The 15,561-nt window shown below is 52.9% G+C and overlaps 1 protein-coding gene across 1 annotated transcript in view; it reads right to left on the bottom strand.

Annotated features, from left to right (window-relative positions):
• Nucleotides 1-10,986, bottom strand: part of gas6 (growth arrest-specific 6) — a 33,971-nt gene extending 22,985 nt beyond the window's left edge. The window contains exons 1-5 of the mRNA XM_073028986.1: nucleotides 10,828-10,986; nucleotides 9,763-9,920; nucleotides 5,528-5,552; nucleotides 3,698-3,760; nucleotides 62-184 (exon numbers count right to left, since the gene is read on the bottom strand). Of these exons, the coding sequence (XP_072885087.1) occupies nucleotides 62-184; nucleotides 3,698-3,760; nucleotides 5,528-5,552; nucleotides 9,763-9,920; nucleotides 10,828-10,885 (427 nt within the window). The 5' untranslated portion in view covers nucleotides 10,886-10,986. The remainder of the gene's footprint in view (nucleotides 1-61; nucleotides 185-3,697; nucleotides 3,761-5,527; nucleotides 5,553-9,762; nucleotides 9,921-10,827) is intronic.
• Nucleotides 10,987-15,561: the final 4,575 nt, after the last annotated feature.

The raw sequence follows: 15,561 nt of genomic DNA, 5'->3' as shown, positions 1-15,561 counted from the left end.
CCACAGATCTGCAGGGATTGATTCACAGGCCCAAGCCCATCGAGAAGGTCGCATTCCATACCTGCATTACACGTAGTGCCTGTCCAGCCCTGCTTACACACGCAATGAAAAGCCCCCTTCATGTCCTCACATCTCACGGAGCCATCGGCGTGGCACGGCATGGGGGAGCACTGGTTGGGAATACCTGGAGGGAGAGGAGAGGAAGTGAGGAGGCAAACCACAATTCACGGTACAAGGGTCCTGGATTCCCAGCCACGAACGTTTTCACTAACGATTTCACCCGGCTCCGGAGAGTGTCCGGTAAACTGGGGACCAACAATCGTAACACTCAACTGTGGGCGAGGGCATAGTTATGGAAAGGGGGATACTAACAGAGGGTCACACTGTGAGGGTGTGGTACTGATGGAGGGTCACACTGTGGGAGGATGGTACTGAGGGAGAGTCACACTGTGGGACGGGTGGTACTGAGGGAGGGTCACATTGTGGGAGGGGTGGTACTGAGGGACAGTCACACTGTGGGACGGGTGGTACTGAGGGAGGGTCACACTGTGGGGGAGGTGGTACTGAGGGAGGGTCACACTGTGGGGGGGTGGTACTGATGGAGGGGTCACACTGTAGGGGGGGTGGTACTGAGGGAGGGTCACACTGTGGGAGGGGTGGTACTGAGGGAGGGTCACACTGTGGGACGTGATACCGAGGGAGGGTCACACTGTGGGAGGGTGTTACTGAGGGAGGGTCACACTGTGGGGTAGGTGGTACTGAGGGAGGGTCACACTGTGGGGTGGGTGGTACTGAGGGAGGGTCACACTGTGGGACGTGATACCGAGGGAGGGTCACACTGTGGGAGGGTGTTACTGAGGGAGGGTCACACTGTGGGGTGGGTGGTACTGAGGGAGGGTCACACTGTGGGACGGGTGGTACTGAGGGAGGGTCACACTGTGGGGGAGGTGGTACTGAGGGAGAGTCACACTGTGGGAGGGTGGTTCTGAGGGAGGGTCACACTGTGAGACATGATACTGAGGGAGGGTCACACTGTGGGAGGGGTGGTTCTGAGGGAGGGTCACTGTGGGACGTGATACCGAGGGAGGGTCACACTGTGGGACGGGTGGTACTGAGGGAGGGTCACACTGTGGGGTAGGTGGTTCTGAGGGAGGGTCACTGTGGGACGTGATACCGAGGGAGGGTCACACTGTGGGACGGGTGGTACTGAGGGAGGGTCACACTGTGGGGGAGGTGGTACTGAGGGAGGGTCACTGTGGGACGTGATACTGAGGGAGGGTCACACTGTGCAAGGGTGGTACTGAGGGAGGGTCACACTGTGAGACATGATACTGAGGGTGGGTCACACTGTGGGAGGGTGGTACTGAGGGAGGGTCACAGTGTGGGAGGGTGGTACTGATGGAGGGGTCACACTGTGGGGGAGGTGGTACTGAGGGAGAGTCACACTGGTGGAGGGTGGTACTGAGGGAGGGTCACACTGTGGGGGGGTGGTACTGATGGAGGGGTCACACTGTGGGAGGGGTGGTACTGATGGAGGGGTCACACTGTGGGACGGGTGGTACTGAGGGAGGGTCACACTGTGGGGGAGGTGGTACTGAGAGAGGGTTACACTGTGGGGGAGGTGGTACTGAGGGAGAGTCACACTGTGGGGGAGGTGGTACTGAGGGAGGGTCACACTGTGGGGGTGTGGTACTGAGGGAGGGTCACACTGTGAGAGGGGTGGTTCTGAGGGAAGGTCACTGTGGGACCTGATACCGAGGGAGGGTCACACTGTGGGACGGGTGGTACTGAGGGAGGGTCACACTGTGGGAGGGGTGGTACTGAGGGAGGGTCACAGTGTGGGAGGGTGGTACTGATGGAGGGGTCACACTGTGGGGGAGGTGGTACTGAGGGAGAGTCACACTGGTGGAGGGTGGTACTGAGGGAGGGTCACACTGTGGGGGGGTGGTACTGATGGAGGGGTCACACTGTGGGAGGGGTGGTACTGATGGAGGGGTCACACTGTGGGACGGGTGGTACTGAGGGAGGGTCACACTGTGGGGGAGGTGGTACTGAGAGAGGGTTACACTGTGGGGGAGGTGGTACTGAGGGAGAGTCACACTGTGGGGGAGGTGGTACTGAGGGAGGGTCACACTGTGGGGGTGTGGTACTGAGGGAGGGTCACACTGTGAGAGGGGTGGTTCTGAGGGAAGGTCACTGTGGGACCTGATACCGAGGGAGGGTCACACTGTGGGACGGGTGGTACTGAGGGAGGGTCACACTGTGGGAGGGGTGGTACTGAGGGAGGGTCACAGTGTGGGAGGGTGGTACTGATGGAGGGGTCACACTGTGGGGGAGGTGGTACTGAGGGAGAGTCACACTGGTGGAGGGTGGTACTGAGGGAGGGTCACACTGTGGGGGGGTGGTACTGATGGAGGGGTCACACTGTGGGAGGGGTGGTACTGATGGAGGGGTCACACTGTGGGACGGGTGGTACTGAGGGAGGGTCACACTGTGGGGGAGGTGGTACTGAAAAAAGGGTCACACTGTGGGGGTGTGATACCGAGGGAGGGTCACACTGTGGGGTGGGTGGTTCTGAGGGAGGGTCACACTGTGGGGGATGTGGAACTGAGGGAGGGTCAAACTGTAAGTCATGATACTGAGGGAGGGTCAAACTGTGAGGGATGGTACTGAGGGAGAGTCACACTGTGGGAGGGTGGTACTGAGGGAGAGTCACACTGTGGGAGGGTGGTTCTGAGGGAGTGTCACACTGTGGGGTGGGTGGTTCTGAGGGAGTGTCACACTGTGGGGGATGTGGAACTGAGGGAGTGTCACACTGTGGGGGATGTGGTACTGAGGGAGGGTCAAACTGTAAGTCATGATACTGAGGGAGGGTCACACTGTGGGAGGGGTGGTTCTGAGGGAAGGTCACTGTGGGACCTGATACCGAGGGAGGGTCACACTGTGGGACGGGTGGTACTGAGGGAGGGTCACACTGTGGGGGATGTGGTACTGAGGGAGGGTCAAACTGTAAGTCATGATACTGAGGGAGGGTCACACTGTGGGAGGGGTGGTACTGAGGGAGGGTCACACTGTGGGGGATGTGGTACTGAGGGAGGGTCAAACTGTAAGTCATGATACTGAGGGAGGGTCACACTGTGGGGGGGTGGTACTGAGGGAGGGTCACACTGTGGGGGGGGTGGTACTGAGGGAGGGTCACACTGTGGGGTGGGTGGTTCTGAGGGAGTGTTACACTGTGGGTGATGTGGTACTGAGGGAGGGTCACACTGTGGGGGGGTGGTACTGAGGGAGAGTCACACTGTGGGAGGGGTGGTTCTGAGGGAGTGTCACACTGTGGGGGATGTGGTACTGAGGGAGGGTCAAACTGTAAGTCATGATACTGAGGGAGGGTCACACTGTGGGGTGGGTGGTACTGAGGGAGGGTCACACTGTGGGAGGGGCTGTACAGAAAGAATACTGCACTGTCTAAACGTTTAGTTGAGGTGTTACACGGAAGAGCTGGGGTAATTGACTCTCGTGACCTGAAGTTCATTATGAACCAGTGGGATCTTGCTGTGCAGCAAAGGGATGACCACACTGGGACATCCCTCAATGGGGTGTGAACGCACGTGCGAACTTCCTCATTCCCTACGTTGTTCAGAATGTGCACGGAGTTTCTGTTCGTCTTGCTGGACCAGGAACGTAGGGAGGCACTCACTGTGAATACAGGTGTCCAGGTCAGAGTTCTGCTTGGTTCTCGGTCCGTACCGAGTGCGGCATTCTGTCGGGGAGAAGAACAGGCCAAGCTGGTGAACAAGCACAGGTCAGCAGCACAAACAACCTCCTGCCACAAACATACGCCCTCACATGTAGGAACCCAAGACCTCCAACTCTTGAGGTTCAAGTCTAGGACTAGAGAGCACGTCTTCCGAAGGTAGGCCGAGCGATCCAGGGCTTTTCTCCCTGGAATGAAAGCGGATGAGCGGTGCCTTGATCGAGGGCATACGAATTCTAAGAGGCATAGACAGAGCGGAAGGCCAGAGGCATTTTCCCAGGGTAGAAATGACTAATACAGGGGGTGTTATTTTAAGGTGAAGGGACATCAGAGGTAGGGTAGTGGGTGCTTGGAACAGCCTGCTAGGGCAAGGGTAGAGGCAGATACATGCATTTAAGAAACTCTCAGATAAGCACATGGCTGATAGAAAAATGTATGAGGGAAGGGTTAAATTGACCTTAGAGCAAGTAAAACGTTGGCACAACATTGTGCTGTGATGTTCTCTGCCACAGCAAACTGTTCAAATAGAGAATCTCGGCTGTCTGGCGTTCTGCAAGTGCCACGGCTTTTCTCTGGGGCTCAGGAGGAGAGTAACCAAGGGTTGAGCAAAACGGTGCACGAGAGGACAGGGTACACAGTCACCTCTGCTGCCAGGCAGATGGAAGAGAGGTTAACAGGTCCTGGAATAAAGAGATGCTACCCCCAATGTCTTCACAAGCGTGGAAGTGGGGAACAGGAAGGGGCCTTACAGAGACATCAAACATAAATCAAGCACAGGAACAGGCCCCTCAGCCCACAGTGTTGTAGCAAGCTAATTAAATGAATGATCAAATGCCCAGCTGAACTCATCTCTTCTGTATACGCAACGTCCATCTCGAGTACCTATCTAAGCTGTTCCTATTGTATTCACTTCCACCATCAGCTCTGGCAGCACATTCCAGGCATCTACCACTCTCCATCCACAAAACATTTGCCCCACGTCTCACCTCTCACCTTAAATGAATACCCTGTGCTATTAGAAATGATACCAGCTGCCTATTCTAACCTTTCCTCTAATCTATCAAGTCTCCCGTCAGCCTCTGCTCCCGCTGAGAAACAACCCTCCCTGAGGCACATTTTCCCTAATGTAGGAAGGGTCTGTTTAACCAACGCACACGAAATGCTGGTGGAACACAGCAGGCCAGGCAGCGTCTGTAGGGAGAAGCAGGGTCGATGTTTCAGTCTGTTTAATTCTGGTTCTGAGGCAAAGGGCTGGTCAGACCCTAACTACATTAGAGACCAGAAATACTGCCATTGGATGATTACAACTGGGAATTCGGGGAACGCGAAGAGTCGGGGGAACGTAGAACTCTCTCCAACATGGAGGCCACAGTGAGGGGTTTAATGGTAAACTGGATTAATACTCCGGATTGAGGGGAAGAAGAGGCGAGGGAGGTGGAGAGGGGTGGAACAGTAATACCAAGGACCAAATGAATACTGCTAGTAATTTTCCTGCCAGCTCGTCCGGGGGGTGGGGGCAATCACTGTGTTCCCCACCAAAATCCACAAAGAGGTGATACTGATCGAGTGGTGTTGCTGAGGGGGAGCTTGCTGTGACCGAGAGAACCTGGGCAAACCAGGATCAATTGCCAGCCATCATAAACATTACTTGCACTGACTGGAAAATCAAAGAACATTTACAGTCAGTTTGGACTAAGGCATCCTGTTGCGAAATACCCGGCAACTGTCTAAGAAAACAAGAGCATGAAAGCTTTAGAGAAAGGCACTACTCACCCTGATATTTTGGATAAAAGTAATTCTGTGGAGAGAAGGAAGATCCAATTCAGATGGAGGTATCTGCCAGTAACCAAAGTGCTCATCTTTCACACAGTCTGTGAAACACTGCAACATTACAGCAGCATCTCTCACCATCCACACACAGAGTGAATGTTAGAGACATTCCTGGCTCCCTCACACCATCCACACACAGTAAACATTACAGTGGTATTCCCCTCTCCCTCACTCCATCCACACACAGAGTGAATGTTAGAGACATTCCTGGCTCCCTCACACCATCCACACACAGTAAACATTACAGTGGTATTCCCCTCTCCCTCACTCCATCCACACACAGAGTGAATGTTAGAGACATTCCTGGCTCCCTCACACCATCCACACACAGTAAACATTACAGTGGTATTCCCCTCTCCCTCACTCCATCCACACACATTCCCCTCTCCCTCACACCATCCACACACATTCCCCTCTCCCTCACTCCATCCACACACATTCCCCTCTCCCTCACACCATCCACACACAGTAAACATTACAGTGGCATTCCCCTCTCCCTCACTCCATCCACACACATTCCCCTCCCTCACACCATCCACACACAGTAAACATTACAGTGGTATTCCCCTCTCCCTCACTCCATCCACACACATTCCCCTCACCCTCACTCCATCCACACACATTCCCCTCTCCCTCACACCATCCACACACAGTAAACATTACAGTGGCATTCCCCTCTCCCTCACTCCATCCACACACATTCCCCTCACCCTCACTCCATCCACACACTCCCCTCTCCCTCACTCCATCCACACACATTCCCCTCTCCCTCACTCCATCTACACACAGTAAACATTACAGTGGTATTCCCCTCTCCCTCACTCCATCCACACGCATTCTCCTCTCCCTCACTCCATCCACACACATTCCCCTCTCCCTCACACCATCCACACACAGTAAACATTACAGTGGTATTCCCCTCTCCCTCACTCCATCCACACGCATTCTCCTCTCCCTCACTCCATCCACACACTCCCCTCTCCCTCACTCCATCCACACACATTCTCCTCTCCCTCACTCCATCCACACACATTCCCCTCTCCCTCACACCATCCACACACAGAGTGAATGTTAGAGACATTCCTGGCTCCCTCACACCATCCACACACAGTAAACATTACAGTGGTATTCCCCTCTCCCTCACTCCATCCACACGCATTCTCCTCTCCCTCACACCATCCACACACAGAGTGAATGTTAGAGACATTCCTGGCTCCCTCACACCATCCACACACAGTAAACATTACAGTGGTATTCCCCTCTCCCTCACTCCATCCACACACATTCCCCTCTCCCTCACTCCATCCACACACAGTAAACATTACAGTGGCATTCCCCTCTCCCTCACTCCATCCACACACAGTAAACATTACAGTGGTATTCCCCTCTCCCTCACTCCATCCACACGCATTCTCCTCTCCCTCACACCATCCACACACAGAGTGAATGTTAGAGACATTCCTGGCTCCCTCACACCATCCACACACAGTAAACATTACAGTGGTATTCCCCTCTCCCTCACTCCATCCACACACATTCCCCTCTCCCTCACTCCATCCACACACAGTAAACATTACAGTGGCATTCCCCTCTCCCTCACTCCATCCACACACAGTAAACATTACAGTGGTATTCCCCTCTCCCTCACTCCATCCACACGCATTCTCCTCTCCCTCACACCATCCACACACAGAGTGAATGTTAGAGACATTCCTGGCTCCCTCACACCATCCACACACAGTAAACATTACAGTGGTATTCCCCTCTCCCTCACTCCATCCACACACATTCCCCTCTCCCTCACTCCATCCACACACAGTAAACATTACAGTGGTATTCCCCTCTCCCTCACTCCATCCACACACATTCCCCTCTCCCTCACTCCATCCACACACAGTAAACATTACAGTGGCATTCCCCTCTCCCTCACTCCATCCACACACAGTAAACATTACAGTGGTATTCCCCTCTCCCTCACTCCATCCACACACATTCCCCTCTCCCTCACACCATCCACACACATTCCCCTCTCCCTCACTCCATCTACACACATTCCCCTCTCCCTCACTCCATCCACACACATTCCCCTCTCCCTCACACCATCCACACACATTCCCCTCTCCCTCACACCATCCACACGCATTCTCCTCTCCCTCACTCCATCCACACACATTCCCCTCTCCCTCACTCCATCCACACGCATTCTCCTCTCCCTCACTCCATCCACACACATTCCCCTCTCCCTCATTCCATCCACACGCATTCCCCTCTCCCTCACTCCATCTACACACAGTAAACATTACAGTGGTATTCCCCTCTCCCTCACTCCATCCACACACATTCCCCTCTCCCTCACACCATCCACACACATTCCCCTCTCCCTCACACCATCCAGACACAGTAAACATTACAGTGGTATTCCCCTCTCCCTCACTCCATCCACACACATTCCCCTCTCCCTCACTCCATCCACACACATTCCCCTCTCCCTCACACCATCCACACACATTCCCCTCTCCCTCACTCCATCCACACACATTCCCCTCTCCCTCACACCATCCACACACATTCCCCTCTCCCTCACACCATCCAGACACAGTAAACATTACAGTGGTATTCCCCTCTCCCTCACTCCATCCACACACATTCCCCTCTCCCTCACTCCATCCACACACATTCCCCTCTCCCTCACACCATCCACACACATTCCCCTCTCCCTCACTCCATCCACACACATTCCCCTCTCCCTCACACCATCCACACACATTCCCCTCACCCTCACTCCATCCACACACATTCCCCTCTCCCTCACTCCATCCACACACATTCCCCTCTCCCTCACTCCATCCACACACATTCCCCTCTCCCTCACTCCATCCACACATCGAAGTTTATGCCCCCAACACTTCAACAGCTTGGCAGAAAGCAGACACCCTGAACACTCAGTCACTGCTGCGATGTCAAAGAGGGATGGTGGGGCTGTGCAGAGCAGGGGTCCACAAACCACAACGTATCATTAGCCAGATCACGGGCCTCATTGTTCCATGACGTTGGCCACAGGATTCGGAAACCTCCATCAACTTTTTTCTGAATTTGTGTTGGCAATTTTTGCACGTTCAGAGGATCAAGGGAGCCTTGACTTAATGCCTCATCTATAGTTTGACGCTCCCTTACAATGCCTCTCCCAGAGTGAAGCTCCCTCACAATGCCCTCCCAGAGTGAAGCTCCCTTACAATGCCCCTCCCAGAGTGAAGCTCCCTCACAATGCCCTCCCAGAGTGAAGCTCCCTTACAATGCCCCTCCCAGAGTGAAGCTCCCTCACAATGCCCCTTCCCCGCACCCCCCCACACACAGATTCTGTGTTCCTCCAGCAGATTGTGTGTTGGTCCAGATTCCAGCGTCCGCGTCTCACGTGTCCCCTATGTAATCCGGGCAATGGTCAGTTCTCGCTCACCCGCTGGGCCGGGAATTCACCAGTCGTTAGGATGACAGACCCGAAGGCTCTCCGGCATCTGCCAAGCCGTGAAACAAATACAGCAGAGCGAGGCGTGGGAGAGTACAGACACTGACCCCCGTAGTCTCCCGTGCCTGGACACTGAATTTACTTGTTTATTGAGATACAGCGCGTAATAAACCCTCGAGTTGCGCCGCCCGCCAGTCCCAGCCTCATCAGAGCACAACTTACAATGACCAATCAACCTACCAACCCATACGTCTTTGTACTGTGGGAGGAAACCCACACGGTCACGGGGGGAATTTACAAACTCCTTACAGGCAGTGGCTGGAATTGAACCTCGATCGTCTATACCTTGAAGCATTGTGCTAACTAATTAACGACATTAAATACTTTAATTAAATAAGGCTAATGGCAGTGAGTGTCACCAAGTGTCAGTCACTGGGAGTTACTGCTTGCAGCAAATTATCTAGCATCAGTACATTTGGCCCTTCTAACTCATCCCCAATAGTACAGCCTATCCCATCTTCCCTTTGGTCCTTTTTGGCCCGTCGAGACCGATCCTCACCACATAAATGTGTAGCAGATGAACAGTGAAAGAGCTCACCTTTACCCTCACGTTCCCGAACAGCTGTAACCCCAGCCCCGACTCGCACCCACCCAGACTCTGCCCAGGAAGTGGCGAGCAACTGGTTCACCTCCCCACCCCACACCGGGCTCCCACCGTCTCCGGGTCGTTCTCGAAGATCTCCCGAGCCTCTTCCTGGTTGCAGAACTCCTCCACGCACTCCCGCTCCAGGTGGCCCTGCCGCGTCTCCTCAAACACTTGGAAAGCCCTCCGACTCCGACTCAGGAAGGAGCTGGCAGTCCTCCGGGACACAACTGGGGGGAGAGCGAGGGAGCGAGAGGTGATGCAGAGGCAGTGGAGCAGAGACGGGAGGGAGAAAGGAAAGGGAGGGGAAATGAAAGAGAATGGGGTAGGGGAGACAGAGGGAGAGGGGTGAAATGGAGGGGAGATGGGTGGAGTGTGAGGTGGGGAGGGGAGGGGGAGAGGGAGGTAGGAGGAAGTTGGGGGTAGATGGGGATGAGAAGACAGGGATGGGGAAGGGAGATGTGGGGAGGAAGATAGCTGGGGAGGGGAAATGAAGGAGAATGTGGGAGACTGAGAGGGAGAGGAGGGGAGTGGTGGGGGAGGGGGAGATGGGGTGGGAGAGATGTGGAGAGGGCAAAGGGAGGGATTGGGAGAGAAACGGGAGATAGGGAAGGAGGGATGGGGAGGGGTGGGTGGGGGGGAAGGTTAGGAGGGATGGAGGGGGAAGGGTGGGAGGGGGAGAGTGGGGGAGGGGGAGGGAGGGAAGGAGAGATGGGGAGAGATAGGAAAGAGAGAAGGAGGGCATGTGAAAGGGAAGTGAGACAGGGAGTGGGAGGGAGGGGATGGAAGTTAGAGAAAGGGAGGGAGGTGAAGGGGAAGGGAGGGGAGGAGAGCTGTGATGGGGAGGGGTGAGGAGGAAACTGAGGGAGGGGGAGGGAGGAAGGGGAGGAGGAGGGAGGACCGGGAGGGAGGAAGGGGAGGGGGAGGGAGGACCGGGAGGGAGGAAGGGGAGGGGGAGGGAGGACCGGGAGGGAGGAAGGGGAGGAAGGGAGGACCGGGAGAGTAAAGTGGAAAGAAAGAAGGGGCGAAATCGGGAAGGAGCCAGGGAGTGAGAGGGGAAGTAGGATCGTGGAAGTGGTAGTGAGGAGGAGGGACAGAGGGACAGAGGGGCGGGGGAGAGGGGTACCGGTTGCTCACATTGCCTGGTCCCAGGGACGCCGAGCACCAACAACAGCGTTAGGACACCGAGCATCATCGCGGCCCAATCGCGTCTCGTAGGGCGGGCTGACGGTCTGAAACACAGAGCACGGCCCGCAATTCACCCGCGGCTGGCTGTGCGTACACTGTACAATACCCACCCCCTCTGGAAACCCTCCCCTCTCCCTCCAGCAACCCGCAACTCCTCCCCTCTCCCTCCAGCAACCCGCAACTCCTCCCCTTCTCCATCCACCATCCCGCAACTCCTCCCCTCTCCCTCCACCATCCCGCAGCTCCTCCCCTCTCCCTCCAACATCCCGCAACCCCTCCCCTCTCCCTCCAGCAACCCACAACTCCTCCCCTCTCCCTCCAGCAACCCGCAACTCCTCCCCTCTCCCTCCAACATCCCGCAACCCCTCCCCTCTCCCTCCAGCAACCCACAACTCCTCCCCTCTCCCTCCAGCAACCCGCAACTCCTCCCCTCTCCCTCCAACATCCCGCAACCCCTCCCCTCTCCCTCCAGCAACCCGCAACTCCTCCCCTCTCCCTCCAGCAACCCGCAACTCCTCCCCTCTCCCTCCAACATCCCGCAACCCCTCCCCTCTCCCTCCATCCGCAACCTCTCCCGTCTCCCCATCCCTCCACTATCTGGCAACACCTTCACTCTCCATACCCCTCCCCTTCTCCCTCCACCACCTTTTTCCCCACCCCCTCCTCGTCTTGTTAACCCTCTCCCACCTACTGTTCTACTCCTCCCCCAACTCTACTCATATCCCCCTTTTGCCCCACCTCTTTCCCCACCATCTTCCACGCACCCACTTTCCACTCTCTGCACCACCTTCTCCAGTTCCCCATTATCTCTTACCCACCCGTATTATGACCCAGCTTTCTCTTACCTCCTCCCTTCTCCACTTTTTACTGACCAACACCCCTTTTCTCCACCGCAGTCTCCTTAAGTCAACAACCCTACCCCAAACGGGCTGTGAGGTCGTTTATTGGAATTAATTTATTGTCACCTTTACCGAGATACAGTGAACAGCTTGCCTTGCAGACTATTCATACTGATCAGTCATTACACAGAGCGTTGAGTAAAACAGTAGCGATGTAGAATGAAGTGTAAAAGCTGTGGGGAAAGTGCAGTGCAGGTAATCGATGAAGTGTAAGATCACAACGGGGCAATTTGTGAGGCCGAGAGCTGATATACTCCAAGAGGGCCATTCAGCAGTCTGATAACAGCAGGATAGGAGCTGTCTGGGAGCCTTGTGATGCCGATGGAAGTGGAGGAGAGAGGGCGTGTCTAGAGTTGGGAGGGCTCTTTTATTTATGCAGGCTACTTCACTTAGGCAGCGAGAAGTACAGACAAACGGGATGTTTCGAGTGGTCAATGTTACATGATCGACAATCTGTGCTAGATTGTGCTCCTGACTGTGCAGAGGTATTGCAGATTCAGAATTAGTGGGGGCTGCAGGAAAATCCAATGCAAACTTTAAACAGGTGTGAACAGCGGACTGGAGAGGACTGTGCGCACTCCACTGAAACTACCATATTCTGGAACACTTCACCCACGTCTGGACATACCCTCCAGCAAGGGTGGGGGGAACCCTTCCCCACAGAGTGGGTGCGGTCTGGAATTCACTTTGTAGGGATGGTGGGAACAGCATGGCTTACAAAGGGCAACTAGTTTAAGGACAATGGAGTCCGGGGAGAGAGAGTGGGAGAACAGGGTTGGGTTATCACAGGTTCAGTGGGCTGGAGTGGGAGCGAGGACAAGGCAAGAACTACATGCCAGTGGTGGGGAAGTTACTGAAGGGGATTCCGGGAGATCTGATCGATCTGCATTTGAAAAGACAAGAACTGATTATGCATAGTAAGCATGGCTCTGTCACAAGAGAAAACCTGCAAATGGCTTTGTGCTGGGTAAATCAAATTTACATTTATTGAAGAGGTGACAAAGGTGAATGGGGATAGACATTGTCTACGTGACATTGGTAACCTGCAGAGATTGTCTTAGGGGTAGGAGTCAGAACGGGGGAAGGGGGATTTTGTCAGATCAGAGGCCTGTGATTATTTTCTAAACAGGGAGAAAATTCAAAAATCAGAGACGCAAACGAATTTGTGAGCCCTGGTGCAGAGGTCCCTAAAGGTTGAGTCGCTGGTGAAGAAGGCACATGCAAAGTTAGCATTCATTTCAAGAGTAAAGCAAGGATGTAATGCTGAAGCTTTATAAGGCACTGGTCAGACCAGTGTGAGCAGTTTGGCCCTCTAGAAAAAATGTGCTGCCGTTGGAGAGGGTCCAGAGGAGGTTCACGAGAATGATCCCAGGAATGAAAGGGGTACATTAGATTGCTCCAGGCCTTTACTCGCTGGCGTTTAGAAGAATGAGGGAAGATCTCATTGAAACCGATTGAATGGCCTAGGTAGATCAGAATCTGAATCAGGTTTATTATCACCGATATGTGACATGAAATTTGTTAACTTAGCAGCAGCAGCTCAATGCAATACATAATTTAGCAGAGAGAAAAAATAGTAATAAATAAAATAAATAATAAAAAATAAACAAGTAAATCAATTACATATATTGAATAGATTAAAAAATGTGCAAAAACAGAAATACTGTATATTAAAAATGCAAGGTAGTGTCCAAAGATTCAACGTCCATTTAGGAATCGGATGGCAGAGGGGAAGAAGCTGTTCCTGAATCGCTGAGTGTGTGCCTTCAGGCTTCTGTATCTCCTACCTGATGGTAACAGTGAGAAAAGGGCATACCCTGGGTGCTGGAGGTCCTTAATAATGGACGCTGCCTTTCTGAGACACCACTTCCTGAAGATGTCCTGGGTATTTCGTAGGCTAGAACCCAAGATGGAGCTGATTAGATTTACAACCTTCTGCAACTTCTTTCAGTCCTGTGCAGTAGCCCGCCCCCCATACCAGACAGTGATGCAGCCTGTCCGAATGCTCTCCAAGGTACAAATATAGAAGCTTTTGAGTGTATTTGTTGACATGCCAAATCGCTTCAAACTCCTAATAAAGTATGGCCGCTGTCTTGCCTTCTTTATAACTACATCCATATGTTGGGACCAGTTAGATCCTCGGAGATCTTGACACCCAGGAACTTGAAACTGCTCACTCTCTCCACTTCTGATCCCTCTATGAGGATTGGTATGTGTTCCTTCGACTTACCCTTCCTGAAGTCCACAGTCAGCTCTTTTGTCTTATTGACGTTGAGTGCCAGGTTGTTGCTGCAGCACCACTCCATTAGTTGGCATATCTCACTCCTGCACGCCTTCTCCTCACCACCTGAGATTCTACCAACAATGGTTGTATCGTCAACAAATTTATAGATGGTATTAATATTTGAGCTATGCCAAGCCACACAGTCATGTGTATATAGAGAACAGAGGATTGGGCTAAGCACACACTCCAGAGGGGTGCCAGTGTTGATCATCAGTGAGGTGAGATGTTATCACCAATCCGTACAGGTTAGGAAGTCGAGCATCCAATTGCAGAGGGAGGTACAGAGGCCCAGGTTCTGCAGCTTTTCAATCAGGATTGTGGGAATGATGGTGTTAAATGCTGAGCTGTAGTCGATGAACAGCATCCTGACGTAGGTGTTTTGATACACCTTGATTGGGTATATCAGAGTATTTTCTATATTGTGGGGGTCTAGGACCTGACAGCACAGTCTCCAGAATAGAGGGACATCCACTTAGAACAGAAATGACTAGGAATTACCTTAGGCAGAAGATAGTGAATCAATGGAATTCATTGCCATGGATGGCTGTGGAGGCCAAATTATTGAATATATTTAAAAATGAGTTGATAGGTTTGTGGTTAGTGAGGATATCAAAGGTTATAAAAAATAGAGGACTATGGGTAACCCTAGGTAATTTCTAAGGTAGGGACATGTTCAGCACAGCTTTATGGGCCAAAGGACCTGTATTGTGCTGTAGGTTTTCTATGTTTCTATGTTATGGAGAGAAGGTAGAAGAATGGGTTTGAGAGGGATAAGATAATAACCAGTCATGATGAAATCGTTGCTTAATTCTACTTCTATGTCTTATGGTCTTGTAGAGGGATTGGTGCCAAGTCCTTACTCTTGTACTCTAGACCTCTTGAGATGAATGCTAACCTGGCATCTGCCTTCCTCACCACCGACTCAGCCTGCAAGTTAACCTTCAGGGTGTCTTGTACAAAGATCCCAAGTCCATCTGCATCTCAGTGTCCTGGATTTTCTCCCCATTTAGAAAATAGTCCGCACATTTATTTCTACTACCAAAGTGCATGACCGTGCATTTTCCAACATTGTATTTCATTTGCCAATGTCTTGCCCATTCTCCTAATACGTCTAAGTCCTTCTGCAACCTGTTTCCTCAACACAACCTGCCCCTCCACCAATCTTCATATCATCTGCAAACTTGGCAACCAAGCCATCTATCCCATCATCTAAATCATTTATATACAGCATAAAAAGGAGTGGTCTCAACACCAATCCCTATGGAACACCACTAGTCACTGGCAGCCAACCAGAAAAGGATCCTTTTATTCCCACTCACTGCCTCCTACCAGTCAGCCAATGCTCTAACTATGTTAGTAACTTCCCTGTAATACCATGGGCTCTTATCTTGGTAAGCAGCCTCATGCGTGACAACTTGTCAAAGGCCTTCTGAAAGTCCAAATATACAACGTCCACTGCACCCCTTCCGATGGTGCCTAATGGCGATTCCTTTGCTTGCA

The sequence above is a fragment of the Hemitrygon akajei genome, chromosome 2, assembly GCF_048418815.1.
Source record: "Hemitrygon akajei chromosome 2, sHemAka1.3, whole genome shotgun sequence".
Classification (NCBI taxonomy): Eukaryota; Metazoa; Chordata; class Chondrichthyes; order Myliobatiformes; family Dasyatidae; genus Hemitrygon; species Hemitrygon akajei.
The sequence above is the reverse complement of the archived record's forward strand: the minus strand, read 5'-3'. Positions and strand labels throughout refer to the sequence as shown.